The sequence below is a fragment of the Lithobates pipiens genome, unplaced genomic scaffold (assembly GCF_037356315.1).
Source record: "Lithobates pipiens isolate NorthernLeopardFrog02 unplaced genomic scaffold, aLitPip1_a1.2 Scaffold_19, whole genome shotgun sequence".
In the NCBI taxonomy this organism is placed as follows: Eukaryota; Metazoa; Chordata; class Amphibia; order Anura; family Ranidae; genus Lithobates; species Lithobates pipiens.
Window position 1 is genome coordinate 70,698,754 of NW_027507764.1, and position 18,028 is coordinate 70,716,781.

The window sequence follows — 18,028 nt, forward strand, 5'->3', positions numbered from 1 at the left end:
TGTATATATAATATATGGTGCACGTGGAATCTGGTGCGTCTCTGCATAGTAACCAATCAGCTTCCATGTTTTGTTGACAAAGCCTAATAAAGCCTAATTGAGCAAGCTGAAGTTAGAAGCTGATTGGTTACTATGCATGGCTGCACCAGATGCTGTGTGCATCAGTTTTAGTACAGCTTCCCTAGCGTGTTCATAATATCTATCTAGCTATATATTATGGATATATATATAGATCTAGATATAGATAGATAGTATTTTATTATTGTGATATGTAAATGCATACACCAGAATACATCTGAGCTGTGACCATAGTCACCAATGAGATTTTTTTGTTTATTGGAGTTGTATATAAGTTCTATCACCTTGCTGGCTCGGCTCTGTATGGCGCGGTGTTTCCTGGGACTTGTAGTCTCAGAAGGCACCAAAACACTGCATCTCCCATAATCCCCTCGCAGCAACACCGTCCTAGCTCTAAAAAAGTGGGTGGGGCCGAGATCTGCGATATTGCCCAATCCGATGTCGTTGTGGGCCGTGTGTTCCACGTGATCTGCCAGGTCCGATTAATCGAAAGAGCCGCTCTCTGATTGGCTGAGAGTGTAGCGCGGGGTTTTGGCGTATATTTAGCTGAGAAGGGTGAGTTGTTGGGGAGGTGTCTGTGAGGAATAGAGGGGTGCGATGACATCACAGATGGTGGGAGAGCGCAGTATGGACCAGGAATTGGGGTTTCTTAACCACTTTCAGACCGGACCATTTTGCTGGTAAATGACCAGAGGTCTTTTTACACTTTGGCACTGCGCTGCTTTAACTGGTAATTGCGCGGTCATGCAATGTTGTACCCAAACAAAATTTGCGTCCTTTTCTTCCCACAAATAGAGCTTTCTTTTGATGGTATTTGATTGCCTCTGCGATTTTTATTTTTTGCGATATAAACGTAAAAAGACCGCAAATTTTGAAAAAAAATGATATTTTCTACTTTTTGTTATTAGAAAAATCCAATAAACTCAATTTTAGTCATACATTTAGGACAAAATGTATTCAGCCACATGTCTTTGGTAAAAAAAAAGTCAATAATTGTATATTTATTGGTTTGCGCAAAAGTTGTCACATCTACAAACTAAGGTACGTTTTCTGGAATTTACGCAGCTTTTAGTTTACGACTGCCTATCTCATTTCTTGAGGTGCTAAAATGACAGGGCAGTACAAAACCCCCCCAAATGACCCCATTTTGGAAAGTAGACCCCCTAAGGAAATTGATAAGAGGCATGTTGAGCCCATTGAATATTTTATTTTTTTGCCTCAAGCGATTGAATAATGACAAAAAAAAAATTTTTTTTTTTTTTTTACACAAAGTTGTCACTAAATGATATATTGCTCACACATGCTATGGGCGTATGTGAAATGACACCCCAAAATAAATTCTGCTGCTTCTCCTGAGTACGGGGATACCACATATGTGGGACTTTTTGGGAGCCTAGCCGCGTACAGGGCCCCGAAAACCAAGCACCGCCTTCAGGCTTTCTAAGGGCGTCAATTTTTGATTTCACGCCTCACTACCTATTACAGTTTTGAAGGCCATAAAATGCCAAGATGGCACAAAACCCCCACAAATGACCCCATTTTAGAAAGTAGACACCCCAAGCTATTTGCTGAGAGGCATGTTGAGTCCATGGAATATTTTATATTTTGCCACAAGTTGCGGGAAAATTACAAACTTTTTTTTTTTTTTTTTTTTTTTCACAAAGTTGTCACTAAATGATATATTGCTCATGCATGCCATGGGCATATGTGAAATGACACCCCAAAATAAATTCTGCTGCTTCTCCTGAGTACGGGGATACCACATATGTGGGACTTTTTGGGAGCCTAGCCGCGTACGGGGCCCCAAAAACCAAGCACCGCCTTCAGGCTTTCTAAGGGCGTTACAGTTTTGAAGGCCATAAAATGCCAAGATGGCACAAACCCCCCCCCCCCAAATGACCCCATTTTAGAAAGTAGACACCCCTAAATTTAGGGGTACACTAGTGAGACTAGGTAATAAATGGCGGGTGCCCTGAAACTATAAAAAAATAACTAACCAACCAGCGTCACCTGTAACAGTTATATGGTGATCACTGGTGAAAGGGTTAACTAGGGGGCAATCAGGGGGCTTTATGCGGTAGTATATGGGGGTCCCTGGCGCTATAAAAAGCTGCGGCGAACCTAAATACCTACCTGCCTAACTAGCGTCACCTGTGACACTAATACAGCGATCAGAAAAACGATCGCTTATTAGGCTGGGTTCACACTGGAGCGATGCGGGAACGCCACGAATCCGCGGCGGGTTCCCGCATCGCATGCCTCCCGGCGGCAGTTCACACTGCCCTATGCGAACTGCTGGGAGTGTCAGTGAAATGTTACTGACACCCCCAGATCAGTTCGCATATCGCAGTGCGATCTGCAAACTCGGATCGCATGGTGTGAACACCCATGCGATCCGATTCTGCTGCGGGCCAAAAAAAGGGTCCCGTGCGAATTTGCGGCGGGTGCGGCGGGTGTGGCGGGTGCGGCGGGTGCGGCGAATGGCTGAACTCGAATCGCACAGAGATCGGATGTGATTTGCACTGCAGTGCGGTGCGAATCACATTCGTTCTCATAAACCGCTGCAATGTGAACCCAGCCTTAGTGACACTGGCGACGGGGGGTGATCACGGGGTTAAACCTTTATTGGGGGGGTTAGGGGGGTACATTAGAACTAAAGGGGGCTAACCCTAACTGCCCTAACAGTTATTACAGTCACAAATGACACCAATGCAAAAAAAAAAAAAAAAAAAAAAAAAATGACATTGGTGTCACTGTGACTGGGGGGCAGGGGTAATTGGGGGGGTGATCGGGGGGTAAAGGGGGGGTGTGAGTGTGCCTGGCATGTTCTACTGTGTGTGGGATGTGTTGGTGCAACTCACTGATCCGCTCTCCTCCGTGTCGGAACGAAAAATACCGACACGGAGGAGAGAATACATCACTTCCTCTCCTGTGTTTACATTACAGGAGAGGAAGTGATGTCACCGGGGATTTCCATTCGTCGGGAGCGATCGCGAGGGGGTGGCCATGAATGAATGGCCGTCCCCTCGTCCGGGATCGCTCCCGAACGAAAACCGACCGCCGCAGGCACCGGGCGGGGGCCCGATCGGGCCCCCGACCCGCGGGAGGCAAAGGACGTACATATATGTGCTTATGCCTGCCCGTGCCATTCTGATGACGTACATCGGCGTGAGGCGGTCGGCAAGTGGTTAAGAGATGTAAAGCGAGGTTGTGTATAGCTAGAGGTGTATATATGTACCCACCCCCCCCCCCCCTTCACCAGCAGACCACCTCATGCTTCCTGAGCGGTGAGTCTTGCCTGGGGCAGGAAGTGAGGTGGGGGAGGGGACATTCATCCCTAAAATCCTATAATCTTCATGTATCTCCCAATGACCTCCCACAGCAACATCAAGTGAGGACACAACATATAAGGGAATGATCACATACACATGAGATGTGTGGGGATCCATCGTCTCTTTTATGGGGGGGTCGCTCTCAATAGCTTGGTTGGAATCCACCTCAGCTCCGGAAGGTTTACCCCAATCCCCCCGTGACCAGGCCTTTTATTTTGTGTGTGAAATGGTGCTGTGGAACTGACAATTGCGCGGTCGTGCCACGCTGTACCCAAATAAAATTGATGCCCATCGTATCCCACAAATAGAGCTTTCTTTTGGTGGTATTTGATCACCTCTCTGTGTGTGGGGTTGTGTTTGTTTTTTCTTGGTGCTATAAACAAAAAAAAAAGTCTGACGATCAAACAAAACCATATTTCTTTCTGCTATAAAAAATATCCAATAAAAATATGTAAAAAAAAAAAAAAATTAATTTCTTCACAATCTAATTACTACATATTTATGGTAAGAAAAAAAATCTCAATTAGCCTTTGTTGATTGGTTTGCGCAAGAATTCCAGCACCTACAAATTATGGGATATATTTATGGCTTTTATTATTATTAACCACTTGCCCGCTGGACACTTAAACCCCCTTCCTAACCAGACCAATTTTGAGCTTTCGGTGCTCTCACACTTTGAATGACAATTACTCAGTCATTCAACACTGTACCCATGAGAAATGTTTGTCCTTTTTTTCAAACAAATGGAGCTTTCTTTTGGTGGTATTTAATCACCACTGGGCTTTTTATTTTTTTGCGCTATAAATCAAAAAAGATTGAAATCTTTAGAGGGGAATCAGAGAGGGGAGGGAGCAACTGGTGTCATGACGTGATGCCGGTTTGTTTACAAGTGATCGCTCCATCATTTGACGGAGCGATGACATGGTAAACGGACGCTATCAGGTTCTCTGGACCCGGCGGTCACGGATGTTCCCGGGTGCACACCCCAAGGGGCACGCGGGAGCAAGATTCTGGGTGGATGTCCATGGACGCCCTCCCAGAATAAGCCGACCATGCTGTAGCCATCTTTCGGCTGTGGCCTGGTTGGCATGTGGTTAATGGTGATCAGCGCATGTGTTTTTAAAATAAAAAAAATTGCGGGACTGTGACATTGCGGTGGACAAATCAGACACTTGGTGACACTTTTTGGGACCATCGACGACAATACAGTGATCAGTGCTAAAAAATAAAATAAAAAAAATGCACTGTCACTATATTAATTATGCTGGCAGGGAAGGAGTTAACATCAGGGGCAATCAAAGGGTTAGGTGTTCTCATAGTGAGACATCTGTGTTCCTGATTAGCAGGAACATAAGATCTCAACCCCCCCCCCCCCCCCCCCGTGACAGAATGACGGTCTGCCTTGTTTACTGCTGTTCTGCCTCTCCTACAAACTATCGCGGGTGGCCACCGGACTCGCTGTGTCCAATCACATCGGGACCGGGTCTCCAGCAGCGCACATGCCCCAGGAACAGGAAACGACATACAGGTATGTTTTGCACAGCTGAGCCACAATGATGCAGCATATGGGCAGTCCGAAAGCAGTTAAAGCCCAACTCCAGGCAGAAAAAAAGTTTTCCCATGAAGTGGGGCTGTGCTTGCACTGCAGGGATAAAATGCTCATTCTTGTCTGGAGGATTGGAGAAGATAGAAATACTTGCCCAATCCTGCATCCCTCACCTGCAATCTTGTGCAGTGGACTGTTCCTGGTGTCATTAGGTCTATAGACTTAGGGAAATTAGGACTTCAGGAATAGTCCACCCCTGGATCATGGGGGAGTGTCATTTGCCGCTGGTGCGGAGGATCAGGTGAATGTTAGCTTTCTGTTCGCCCCTGGACAAAACTAACCGTTAACCCGTGCAGTTTTTGCCCGGAGTTGGGTTGTAAAGTGATTGTTATGCCGCGTACACACGACGGACTTTTGGCGGAGTTCCGACTGACTTTCCGAATGAACGGACTTGGCCACACACAATCACACCAAAGTCCGACGCATTTGAACGTGATGACGTACGACTGGACTAGAATAAGGAAGTTCATAGCCAGTAGCCAATAGCTGCCCTAGCGTCGGTTTTTGTCCGTTGGACTAGCATACAGACAAGCGGATTTCTCGGTCCGGTGGAAAAATTTTAAACCTGTTCTATTTCTAAAGTCCGCCGGATTTTTGGCAAGCAAAGGTCCGATGGAGCCCACACAAGATCGAATTGTCTGACGGACTCATTCCGTCGGACCTTTGCTGACAAAAAGTCCGGTCGTGTGTACGCGGCATAAGGGTTCATTTAATAAAAAAAAACATGTCATACTTTGCCACCACTGTGCAGCTTGTTTTGCACAGACTGGCCCTGAACTCTTTTGGGGTCCCCCAGCGGCTCTTGCGGCTCCTCCCCACATCTGATAAGCCCCTACGAGAAGTGCTTCCCTGAGGGGGTTACCTTGTGGGAGCGCTCCTGAGTCCAGCATTCGGCGTCCATAGAGGCCGAATGCAGTGCTCGGCCCCATGCCTGCGTCATTGGATTTGATTGGCAGCAGCAGGAGCCAATGACTGCACTGCTATCAATCCAGTCAAGTAAAACGGGGAGGGCGAGTCACTGCCAGGTGTTTTTGCATTAAGGTGAGAAAACACAAACCTTTAAAACCCCTTTAAGCAGATAATGACTCCCACTGTGCAATGTATCTTAAAGGGGTTGTAAAGGTAAATGTTTTTTCACCTTAATGCATTCTATGCATTAAGGTGAAAAAACATCTGACAGTGCCTGCGCCCTCAGCCCCCCCCCCCCCCGTTTTACTTACCTCACCCCTCGAAAGTCCCGCGCTCGTCCCCCGACGTCCTTTCCACCGTTCAGCCTGGCCGCTGATTGGCGGGAGTGGATGGATGGAAAGCAGCGCAGCCATTGGCTCGCGCTGCTGTCAATCACATCCACTGACGCGGAGCGCCGGGGGGCGGGGCCGTGTGATACAGCGAGCGGCTATAGCCGCCGGCTGTATCACGGGAGCGCGTCCGCAGATGCTTCTCACCATGCGAAGGGAGGAGGAAGCCGAGACAGCCGCCAAGGGATCCCAGAAGAGCAGGTTCGGGGCTACTCTGTGCAAAACGAGCTGCACAGTGGAGGTAAGTATAACATGTTTATTATTTTAAATAAAAATAAAAAAATCACTTTACAATCCCTTTAAGGATTAGGGTTATGTACTTACATACTCAAATTGGATAGTGTACTACAGAGAAAACACTTTTATATATATATTTCTCACACAAACATACAGGGGTTCTTCAGAAGCTTTCTTGCACAGCCATCTTCACCACAACTCGGGCCCCTTTCCCATGGGGTCCTCCACTTAACAGATTCCTCTTACTCAGCGGGTGGATCTCTGCTGAGCAGGCGGATGACAGGTCCATGTCTGCTATGCAGAGCGGACACAGACACAGCCCACTCTCTTCTATAGGGCTATTGGATGGGAATAAACCATCTGTTTGCATCCGATCTGCCAGATGGATGGGGAATAGGACCACCACTCCTTAGAAGAGACTGGAGGGTCAGATTAGGTCCGCCTGAAAAACTGACAGGCAGACCTGGTCAGACAGCCCATGTGAAAGGGGCCTTTAGGCAACTTTGACACATGCAGACCATTAATTTTTTTCCAATTTTTTTTTTTACATCCACTACCAATGCGAAAAGGTATCATTTGTCTGTTTTTCCTTCCCCAAAAATAGGGTTTTGATCCATTTTAAAAGCAAGGAAACTGATGTAAATGGCTGATCATCAGTTTTTCCATAGAGATGTCTGTTTTTCATCTGTCAACGGATGGATGAAAAACAGACAAATGGTTCGCATGTTTGAAAGGGGCCTTCTGCTAAACTGCAAGGTCAGCCAGCTTGCCAGACAGACTAGTCACATGACACTCTCAGACACGACCAATTACTACCCCTCCCGCCCTCACTATTTCCAACGAAAATATAAAAGTGTGGAAACTCTTTTGAAGACCCCTCGTATATATGGTTCAGTATCCAAAATACACCCTGCTCTAATGCTATCAGTCCTGCTTGTGATGTAACTCTGCTCCACCCTACGTGTATCATCATAGGTCACCTAACTTCCCCTGATGAAGTCATGTGACCTATGATGATGCGCATAGGGTGATGTCAGGTGGCATCACAAGCAGGACTGTTGGCGCTGGAGCGGTGCGATTTGTGATAGAGATGTCCCTTGGACCATAGCTCCTCACAGATTGAGATAAATGTACAATCACAGACAGCATCCTTTACCATGTGATTGCTGTGTCCAATTACAGCTAATCAGAAAATGTAAACCGTGACTGGTAATTGCTGTTACCGGTTCTCCTTCCTCATTCACAGACTGCGTGTGAGAGGGAGAGAGACCTGTACCAGGATCTGTGAGTTAAGCAATTTCACTGTTATGTACTGTGATCTTTACTGTGACAACACATTGTTACACGCATAGAGCCACCTGTCATTACTTTGATTTCAGCCAGTGTACGTGTCATACCAGGGCAGTCGTTATCAGTGCCGCGATCAGCCAGTCTACCCGTCACACCAGTGCCGCGATCAGCCAGTCTACCCGTCACACCAGTGCCGCGATCAGCCAGTCTACCCGTCACACCAGTGCCGTTGTCATCAGTACCGTGATCAACCACAACAGTGCAGCCATCCACTGTGTCCCTGATTGCAGCCACACCTGTCTTAGTGTCACCAGAGCCGGCATACACCATGTCCAAACGAACGTACACCAGCGAGGAGGCCTTCCAGGTTCTGACAGGTGAGAGCAGCGAGGAGCTTTCACCATCCGATTCAGATTCTGAGTACGAACCCGTGGAGGGCAGTGAGTCATTAACCGAATCGGAGGAGGAATGGATTTCTATAAAAAGGGCGAGGGTTTCTGTAGAGGAAGCAACCGCCAGCACCGTTCATCATCCTACTGAAGAAGCGAGCAGCACAGTTCCCCTGGATGAAAAGGGCCATACAAGTCTCCCAGAGGCACTTGTGAATCCGCTATGGCTTCCCTGCGATTCGGGATCAGCTAGTATCCCCCCTTTTACCGCACAGCCAGGCATTCAGGCCAACACTGAAAACTTTAAACCAATTGATTTTTTTCATTTATTTTTCACAGACCATTTATTCCATTTAATTGTGGACCAGAGCAATCTTTTTGCTCAGCAATACATCACAAATAACCCAAATTCCACCCCTCCAGTTGAATGGACTCCTGTCACAGTTAAAGAATTCAAAAAATTTTTGGGCCTCACTCTTAACATGGGACTTACACAAACAAGTGAAGTACAAGATTACTGGTCCACAGATCCCATTCGTCACATGCCGCTGTATTCATCTGTGATGTCATGTACACGCTATGAAATGATCATGCGGTTCCTCCGTTTTAGCGACAATACGCTGTGCCCTCCCAGAAATCACCCTGAATATGATGAACTTTTTGAAATTCGCCCGCTTATTCATTTTTTTTCCCAGAAATTTGCTCAGTTGTATATCCCTGAGAAGCATATTTGCATTGATGAGTCCCTCATCCATTTTTCCGACAGGCTGGAACTCGAACAGTACGCTCCCAATAAAAAGGACAGATATGCTGTGAAGCTATGCAAACTCTGTGAGAGTGCCACAGGGTATACGTATGCCTTCCGTATTTATGAAGGGAAAGATGGCCAGCTAGAGCCCCCTGACTGCCCATCTTATATGGGGAACAATGGAAAAATAGTTTTGGACCTTGCAATGCCACTTTTCCAAAAGGGTTACCACCTCTACATGAATGAATGTTGCACAAGCCTGCCCCTTTTCCACCACCTTTACCACCAGAAAACTTTAGCCTGCGGTATAGTGCAAAGTAGTCCTAAGGGCTTTCCACAAAGGCTGGTGACCACAAAGCTACAAAGGTGGGAGTCAATGAGTTTGAGGAATGATGAAGTTTTGGCCCTGAAATGGAGGAATAAGCAAGATGTGTATGTCCTGTCCTCCATCCATAACAACACCTCAGTGGAAGTCCAGGGAAGGCACGGTCCAGTCCAAGCACCTGAGTGCATACATGATTACGATCAGTTCATGCAAGGTGTGGCTTTTAATGACCAAAAAATACAGTCCGTTTTAGCAACCAAAATGTCCCACCACTGGTACAAAAATGTTTCCATTTACCTCTTCCAATTGGCAAGTTATAATTCCTATGTTCTCTATCGCAAGTCCGTGGAAAGACCCGCCTCCTTTCTCGCATTTCAAGAGGATATAGTCACAGCTCTTATCTACCAGGGAGGCCCACCACCTGATATCATTCGCACTGATGCAGTGAGCAGGCTGCATGAGAGACATTACCCAGCGAATATCCCGCCCACAGAAACGGGCCGAAAAAGACAAAAAAAATGTAAAGTATGCAGCGAGCATGGAGTAAGTTGCGACACCCCTATTCATTGTCCTCAGTGTCCCTCCCAACCGGGCCTATGCATAGGAAGCTGCTTCGAACGTTACCACACTTTACTAAAATATTAGTGAAGTTATGGTGAACATATTTCTGACTGCCATTTTCCACATATCCAATGTCCTCTGTGCTAACAATTTCTTGCTGCCTGGACTGACCGTTTGCCTTCATATTGACCATGCCTCCGCCTGCTGCCTGAACTGACCTTGGCCTGTTTATGAAGCACTTTTCTGCCTTCCGTATGAACTAACCTCAGCTTGTATATCGACTGTTATTATTTAGTTATTATTATTTTTAGTTATTGTTTATTCCAGGTGCCCAGACTGCTCTTTTCCCTGCTTTTACAGTGTGAGAACATGCCACTGTATTATGGGGTGTGTGTGTGTATGCATGTATGTGTGTATGTATATATGTGTATATATATATATATATATATAATGAGGGGCTTCAGAGTAGTAAGCTTTTGGTTTTCTCTGGGTAATTCCCAGATCTGGAGGCTTTGGGTGGAAAGAAGCCTTTACACCTGTATCCAGATGTTACTTGACTGAACCTCTAAGCCGGATATTGCTGCCTGGATCCTTTGGCTATTAGTTGACCATGTTAGTGCCTGTTTATTGATTCATGTTCCTTCCTGCTACCTGGACCAATCCATTGGTTGTGCAGAACGTGTTCCTGCTGGGATGAATCCTTTGGCTGATAAGTTTCTGCGAGACACCAGTCCCACCCATCCTCTGTGCACAACTACACAACTAGAACGGGTACACTCTTTTTTTTTTTTTTGTTTTGTTCAGCTTCCAGTACTTTCTGGCCAGTGAACATTCGTATAAGGCAGTCCCCGGCTTACCAACAAGGTAGGGTTTGTTCTTAAGTTGAATCTGTTTGTAAGTTGAAATGGGTACATTTAAGTGTAGCTCCAGCCAAAAAAAAACATTTTTTTTAGCTTGGTGGATAGCATAGGGAAGGGTTAACACCCCTGTAATGTTTGTTTTGCTATCTGTGCCCCTGTTCAGAAGATTTCACCTCATTTTATGTCCCAATGACATTTGGATTTTGAAAAAGTTGAGTTGTTGTGATAAAGCTTCAGTGGAGACACCCTTTTCCCATGAGAACTCTTACATGGATGAATTTCCCTTCCTTGGGGTAGATTTTCACCCACTTCCTGTTGTCTCCCTCCGTTTTATAAGTAGGCGTCGGATGTTTGGAACTAGGGGACCGTCTGTACCAGTCAGTTAGGCCTGCTGAGCTATTAGGAACAGGGACTGCTGTAGGTGAAGCTATACTATATTCACTGACCACACATAGAGGTGGCCATTACAGTGCATTGTTTTCTATACAGCAGGGGTCTCCAAACTGTGGCCCAAGGGCCAGATGTGGCCCTTTGCTAGCCTTTATGCGGCCCTTAGGAAACAACTCCTTGCACTAATATGAGGCACTCTTCCTCTCACTGACACCAACAATGGGGCATTATATCTTCCACCGATACCAATGATGGAATCTACTAATAGGGGGAATACTCCTCCTATTGACCACCAACCCTGGCACCATATTTATTCTCTCTGATGCTGGGCCGTGACATTTTCTGCCCCTGCTGGCCGCAATCCGGCCCTCCTAAAGTCTGAAGGACAATAAAGTGGCCCTTTGAAAAGTTTGGAGACCCCTGCTACACAGTGTTGGCTGATTTTGTGATACACATGTTGCAATGTCGGGTCCAGACATTGAAAGGGTCTCGCTCATGTGGTATCCCTACAAGAATTAGTAGATGTATTTTTGTATGTAATTCTAAATTCCATGCTGTGTGTTAGAAATATATTTTAAATTGACAACTTTGTTTAAAAAAAAAAAAAAAAAAAAAAATGTGTGGCAAAATAAAAATAACACATTTCAAAAGACTCATTATGTCTCTTAGAATATATATTGTTTGTGTTTTCTTTCCAAATGTGGTAATTTTGTGGTTGTTTCCATTGTTCTGGTGGTCCAGGGTCTTCAAAAATGTGATAGGTAGTCAGGAATTTAACATTTATTACAGGTACTTGTATATCGCTGTCAATTTACACAGCATTTACATATTGTGCATTCACATCAGTCCCTGCGCTTAAAGCGGAGGTTCAAACAAAAATGTAACCTCCGCTTTTCGGTGTCACATTTGGCAACTTTCAGGGGGGAGGGGGGTGCAGATACCTGTCTATGACAGATATTTGCACCCACTTCCAGTACCCCCGCGTTGTCTGCTGGGACATACACGGGTCACAGGAGATGGCGGGGACCAGTTAGGACTCTTGCATGTGCAGTAGGGAATTGGGAAGTGAAGCCGCAAGGCTTCCTTTCCTGATTCCCTTATCGAAGATGGCGGCGGCAGCAGCAGCATCCAAGGGACTGCTCGGCCTCGGTGCCGACATCGCTGGACCCTGGGACAGGTAACTATCTTTATTTTAAAAGTCAGCAGCTGCAATATTTGTAGCTGCTGACTTAAAAAAAAAAAATATATATATATATATATATATTAGGGCCACTTTAGTAGCAAATTAACCTACTAGCATATCTTTGGTGTGTAGGAGGAAATCCAGAGTATCTGGAGGAAACCCACGCAGGCACAGGGAGAACATGCAAACTGTGTGCAGGTAGTGCCGTGGTTGGGAATCAAACTGATGCAGTGCTGCAAGGCGGATGTGCTAATCACTGTACTGCCCCAATTAGATCCGTCATTTATGCTCCTGGAAAGCCCAAAGCTGCTTCTTGGATTTTGGGCCCCTCTCTGTGGATAGAGTGAAAGTCACACATATGGTATCCCAATACTCGGGAGGAGTAGAATGTACTTGGGGTGCAATTGTAAGTATGCCTATACTGTGTTAAACAGAGAGCTTTTAGTGATTATTCACCACTAGGTTTTTATTTTTGCTATACAAAATAGGAAAAAAAAATTAATAAAAAATACCCCAAAAAACACACTTCTTAGTTTCTGTTTAAATATTTGCAGAAGTAACCTTTCTGCTACAATTCTTTGATACAAATAACCTAAATCAGTGTAACAGTAAGGCTGCTTTCACACTGGGGCGGTGCGGGCGTTGGCGGTAAAGCGCCGCTATTTTTAGCGGCGTTTTAGCGGCGGTCTGCGGGTGCTAGCGGGGTGGTTTTAACCCCCGCTAGCGGCCGAAAAAGGGTTAAAACCGCCCACAAAGCGTCGCTGCAGCGGCGCTTTGCCGGCGGTATTGCCGCGCTGTCCCATTGATTTCAATGGGTAGGAGCGGTTTAGGAGCGGTGAATACACCGCTCCTTCACCGCTCCAAAGATTCGGCTAGCAGGACTTTTTTCACTGTCCTGCCAGCGCACCGCTTCAGTGTGAAAGCCCTCCGGCTTTCACACTGAAGTGAAAGGGGCCGGTTTTTTTCAGGCGCTACACAGGCGCTATTTTTAGCGCTGTAACGCCTGAAAACCGGTCCAGTGTGAAAGGGGCCTTAGTCTACAAACTATGGTACATATTACTTTGAAAATGACATGTACCATAGTTTGTAGACTAACTTTTACACTGATTTAGGTTATTTGTATCAAAGAATTGTAGCAGAAAGGTTACTTCTGCAAATATTTAAACAGAAACTGAGAAGTGTGTTTTTGGGGGTGTGTTTTTTTTTTTCCATCTTGTTTAGCAAAAATAAATACCTAGTGGTAAATAATCACTAAAAGCTCACTGTTAGTTTTTTTTTTTTTTTTTTTTTTTTTATCTTTAAAAAACAAAACAAAAAACATTTTGTTTGGGTTGTATGACTGAATAATTGTCATTAAAGTGTGACAACGCTCAAGTATGAAAATAGACCTGGGCAGGAAGGGGGTACAAGTGTCTGGTATTGAGGTGGTTAATGTGCAAGTTCACGTTTTCACAAACAATGAAGAGGTAAACTAACACCCTGCCCACCCTCCTGTTTTCTGGTGCACATACCTCCATGGCCATGCAGCCAATGCAGCGGGGTCTGGAATTGAACGCTGTGGTCTTCTTTCAGAATGGAATTTGAATCGCTGCATAGCGATTAGTGAATAAGTCCTATTGATACCCCCCTCTGCACAGCCAGTGTGCTGCTGTTTCTCTTCCACCATCTCTATGCAGCTGAGAACAGGGGAAATGTGATCGCTTGTAAAACAAAAAAAAAAAAATCTATACACAAATGTTTTACCTTTCAATTGTATTTTAAACTGTATTGGTTGTTTTACATATACTTTATCCACTTCAATATCAGGCACTTTCGCCCCTTCCTGCCCAGGACAATTTTCATCTTTCAGCACTGTCACAGTTTGAATGGCAATTGCGCGGTCACGCAACACTGTACCCAAACTAAATTTTTATCTTTTTTTTTTCCCCACGAATAGAGCTTTCTTTTAGTGGTATTTGATCACCTCTGCGGTTTTTATTTTTTGCTAAACAAATTAAAAACGACCAAAATGTTTGTTTTTGGTTATAAGTTTTCTCCTGCACTGATGGGCACTGACAGGTAGTACAGATGATGAGGTACTGATGAGGTTTTGACAGGTGTTACTGTAGGGCACTGACTGGCACTGTGGTGGGCACTATATGGCACTGACACTTTATTTGGCACTGATAGGCGATCCTGAAGGGGCACTGACTGGGTACCTTTTTGGCACATCTGATGGAGCTGTGCTGATAATCAGTGTGCTGATTATCAGAACAGACCCCCTCTGACAGGGAGAGCTGCCGATCGGCTCTCCCTGTCAGTGTGGACCGAGAACTGGCGTTTACCGGCTCTTCCTGGTTCCCGCGATGATCAGTTGTGATTTGGTCACAGCTGATCATGTGGTAAGAAGCCTCTGACAGAGGGAGTGTAATTTGCTGAGGAGGAGCAGGTGGTCAACTGTGTCGAAGGCAGCGGAGAGGTCTAAAAGTATGAGTATGGAGTAGTGCCCATTGGTTTTAGCAGTTAGTAGGTCATTGGTGAGTTTTAGTAGGGCAGTTTCAGTAGAATGTTGTGGGCGGAAGCCAAGACTGTAGGGGGTCAAGAAGGTTGTTGTCCATGAGGTAGGTTCATCCATTTCATCACTTTTCATTCACACCTGGGGATGAGGAATGATTATAGTACTAAATAGGCGTTACCTGTGATGGGTAATTATAATGGATTTTATCCACATTTGCATTAATCAAGCAATCAATCTATTAATTATCTGTCGGTCTTGTAAACTAGCTCTTGGAGAATTAACGTTCATAAAGTGGCAAATTATGAAATCTCCAAATGCAGCGCACAATTCTCTTCTTTAGAGGGATAATAATGAAGCTGCTTTGCTGGCGATACTGATGGAGTTATTGCAAACGAAGTTTCAAAGGTTTTTTTTTCCCCTAGCATTATCAAGAATAATAGTATGCTTTATTTTTTTATTTATTTTTGGGCAAGTTACCACAACACCATTAAGCCCATAGTTTTTAAGATCAAAGATATGACTATGTTGGTGTCCCTTTTTAATTTTACAAAATGTAACTGCCTACTCCCAAACTGTCATTTGAAGTAAAACACATAGTCCAGTATTATTCTAAACGATTTTTTTCATTGTGCATTTAAAAAAAAAAAAATAATTAGACATGCATCCAAAAATCTAGAAAATATACCTATAGGCCCCTTTCACACGGACGATCTGTTCAGGTCTGCCTGTCAGTTTTTCAGGCGGACCTGAACGGATGCTCCATAGAGGTCTATGGAGCGTCGGATGTCAGCGGCGACAAGTCCGTTGACATCCAACCCGCTCCGATTCGAAAAAGTGTGACGGAGGAAAAAGCTATTTTTCCATCCGTCATCGGATCGGGTGACGACAGACACTGCGGTCCGTTGTCACTCGATCTCCCATAGGGGAGAGCGGCGCTGTGACAGGTCCGTCCCTGCGCAGTGTGCAGAGACAGACCTGTCATCTCCCTGCTCAGCGGGGATCGCTCCAGCGAGCAAGCGGGTATCCACGGGGCGGATCAGCACTGATCTGAAAGGACTCTAATGCATTAAGGTAAAAAAAAACTTCTGGATGCAGCTTAAGGGCCAGGTCCCACTGCTGCTATGTCCGAGATCGGACACTGCAGTGCAAATCACATCCGATCTCTGTGCAAAGCGATTTCAGCCATACAGATAGTATGGCTGAATTCGCATCGCATTTGGATCAAACCCGCACAGGACCCTTTTTTTGGTCCACTGCAGAATCGGATCACATGGGTGTTCACACCGTGTGTTCTGATTTCTGTCCGAGTTTACAGATCGCACTGCGATATGCAGGCTGATTTGAGGGTGTCATTAACTTTTAACTGACACTCCCAGCAGTTTGCATAGGGCAGTGTGAACTGCCACTGGGAGACATGCGATGCGGGAAACCGCAGTAGATTCGCAGTGTTTGCGCATCACAGAAGTGGGAACCGGCCCTTCCTCCCAAGGGCAGGTAAGTAAACTGCGTATGGGTTTTTTTTTTTTTCCCTCTAGAATCCCTTCACTGAGAAGTGCCTAGACCTAACTAGAAATAAATGGCGGGTGTCACCACAAAACAATGTAAACCAAATGGAACAAGAATAGGAATATGGCACCAGCTTGTGGTAAAATGCTTACTGACCATATTTCTCCCTCCTTTTTTTTTTTTTTTTTTCAGTGTCTCTGTTTATTTTATTTTTTTGAGCATCTGATGGTATTGCCATGGCTGCTAAAGTTGCCAAGGGTTCCATACGCAAATCCAAACCCATTGTTGTCAAGACATCTCTGAACAACCCATATGACAAGATGTGGACACCTGTTGTTGGGGAGGACATGCAATTCATATTGAAGACCTTAACAGAAAAGTTCACCCAGGTTGGGCTGAAGAAAGTTGAAATCCATAAGAAATTTATTAAAAAGGATAAAAGATCAAAAAAAGAAAACCCTGATGAAAAAGACAAAAATCCTGATTTAGAAGGAGAGAGATCTGACAGAGAGAATGCTGAAGAGGAGTCTGTAAAGTCAGGATGGACATTAAGCGATGTCCGCAAACATCTTGCAATCGGCATCAATGAGGTAACCCGTGCTCTAGAGAAAAACGAAGTGCACCTGGTGATAGTCTGTAAATCTGCTAAGCCGCAAATGATCACCCAACATATAACTGAACTGAGTGCCAGTCGCGGAGTTACAGCTTGCCAGCTACCGCGACTTAGCGAGAATGTGGCGCCCGTGCTTGGCTTGAAGTCTGTACTGGCGTTGGGCTTTAACAGATATGTTTTTAGAAGAAGTGGGAGCGATCGTCCCACGGGTGCCACCACTTAAAGTATCCTGGTTGACCGGAAAGCCAAGGAGAACCGAAGAGAATGCAGTGGATGACAAAGGGACTGGGAACAAAAATGAGAACAGTCCAACCTCCAGAAAGCGCAAAAGCCCAAATGCTGAGGAGGGTAGAAATGTTCAGCTACAGAGCCTGAAGGTTAAAAAGATTGTTCCCAACCCAAACAAAAAAAGAAAAATTAAAGTAAAAAAGAATGCTAATAAAAAGTGACCGTCGGTGCTTTCCTGTAACTTTTTTTTTTTTTTTTAAAGAACTTTATTCACAGTTGTCTAAACTACATTTCCTGTGCAGGAGCAGGCAAGATATTAAAGTGGAATCTACCTGAAACTATTCTGTATGGAGCACAGAAAAGTGAACTTGTTTATTCTAACCAAAGAAGGTCGGAGAGTGAGAACAGACATGGCAGGCTGGCCAGGAAACAGCCATATTTTTATTTTCTAACTTTCACAATTCACCCATTAAAGCTATATTTCAGTCCAAAAACAAAAAGGTAACCTGTTTTATTTTGATGAGCACATACAGTAGGACTTAATCTACTATAAGGCCCCTTTCACACTGAGGCGGCTTTGAGGCACTACAGTGCTAAAAATAGTGCCCGGAGAAAACCGGCCCCTTTCACTCCAGTGTGAAAGCCGGAGGGCTTTCATACTGGAGCGGTGCGCTGGCAGGATGGTGCAAAAGTCCTGCTAGCCGCATCTTAGGAGCGGTGTATCTATCACTCCTAAACCTCCTAAACTTGAAATCAATGGGGCAGCGCGGCTATACCGCCGGCATAGCGTCGCTACAGCATCGCTACCCTTTTTCAGCCACTAGCGGAGGTTAAAACTGCCCCACTAGCGGCCGCATACCGCTGCTAAAACAACGGTAAAGCACCGC

At 45.3% G+C, this 18,028-nt stretch overlaps 1 protein-coding gene across 1 annotated transcript; it reads left to right on the forward strand.

Annotated features, from left to right (window-relative positions):
* The first annotated feature begins 487 nt into the window (after positions 1-487).
* On the forward strand, positions 488-17,641 carry LOC143996057 (ribonuclease P protein subunit p38-like). Its single transcript, XM_077490870.1, is given in 3 exon segments — positions 488-633; positions 16,493-17,078; positions 17,080-17,641. Coding segments are annotated over 2 exon segments (825 nt in total). The 5' UTR covers positions 488-633; positions 16,493-16,536; the 3' UTR covers positions 17,363-17,641.
* The last annotated feature ends 387 nt before the right edge of the window (positions 17,642-18,028 follow it).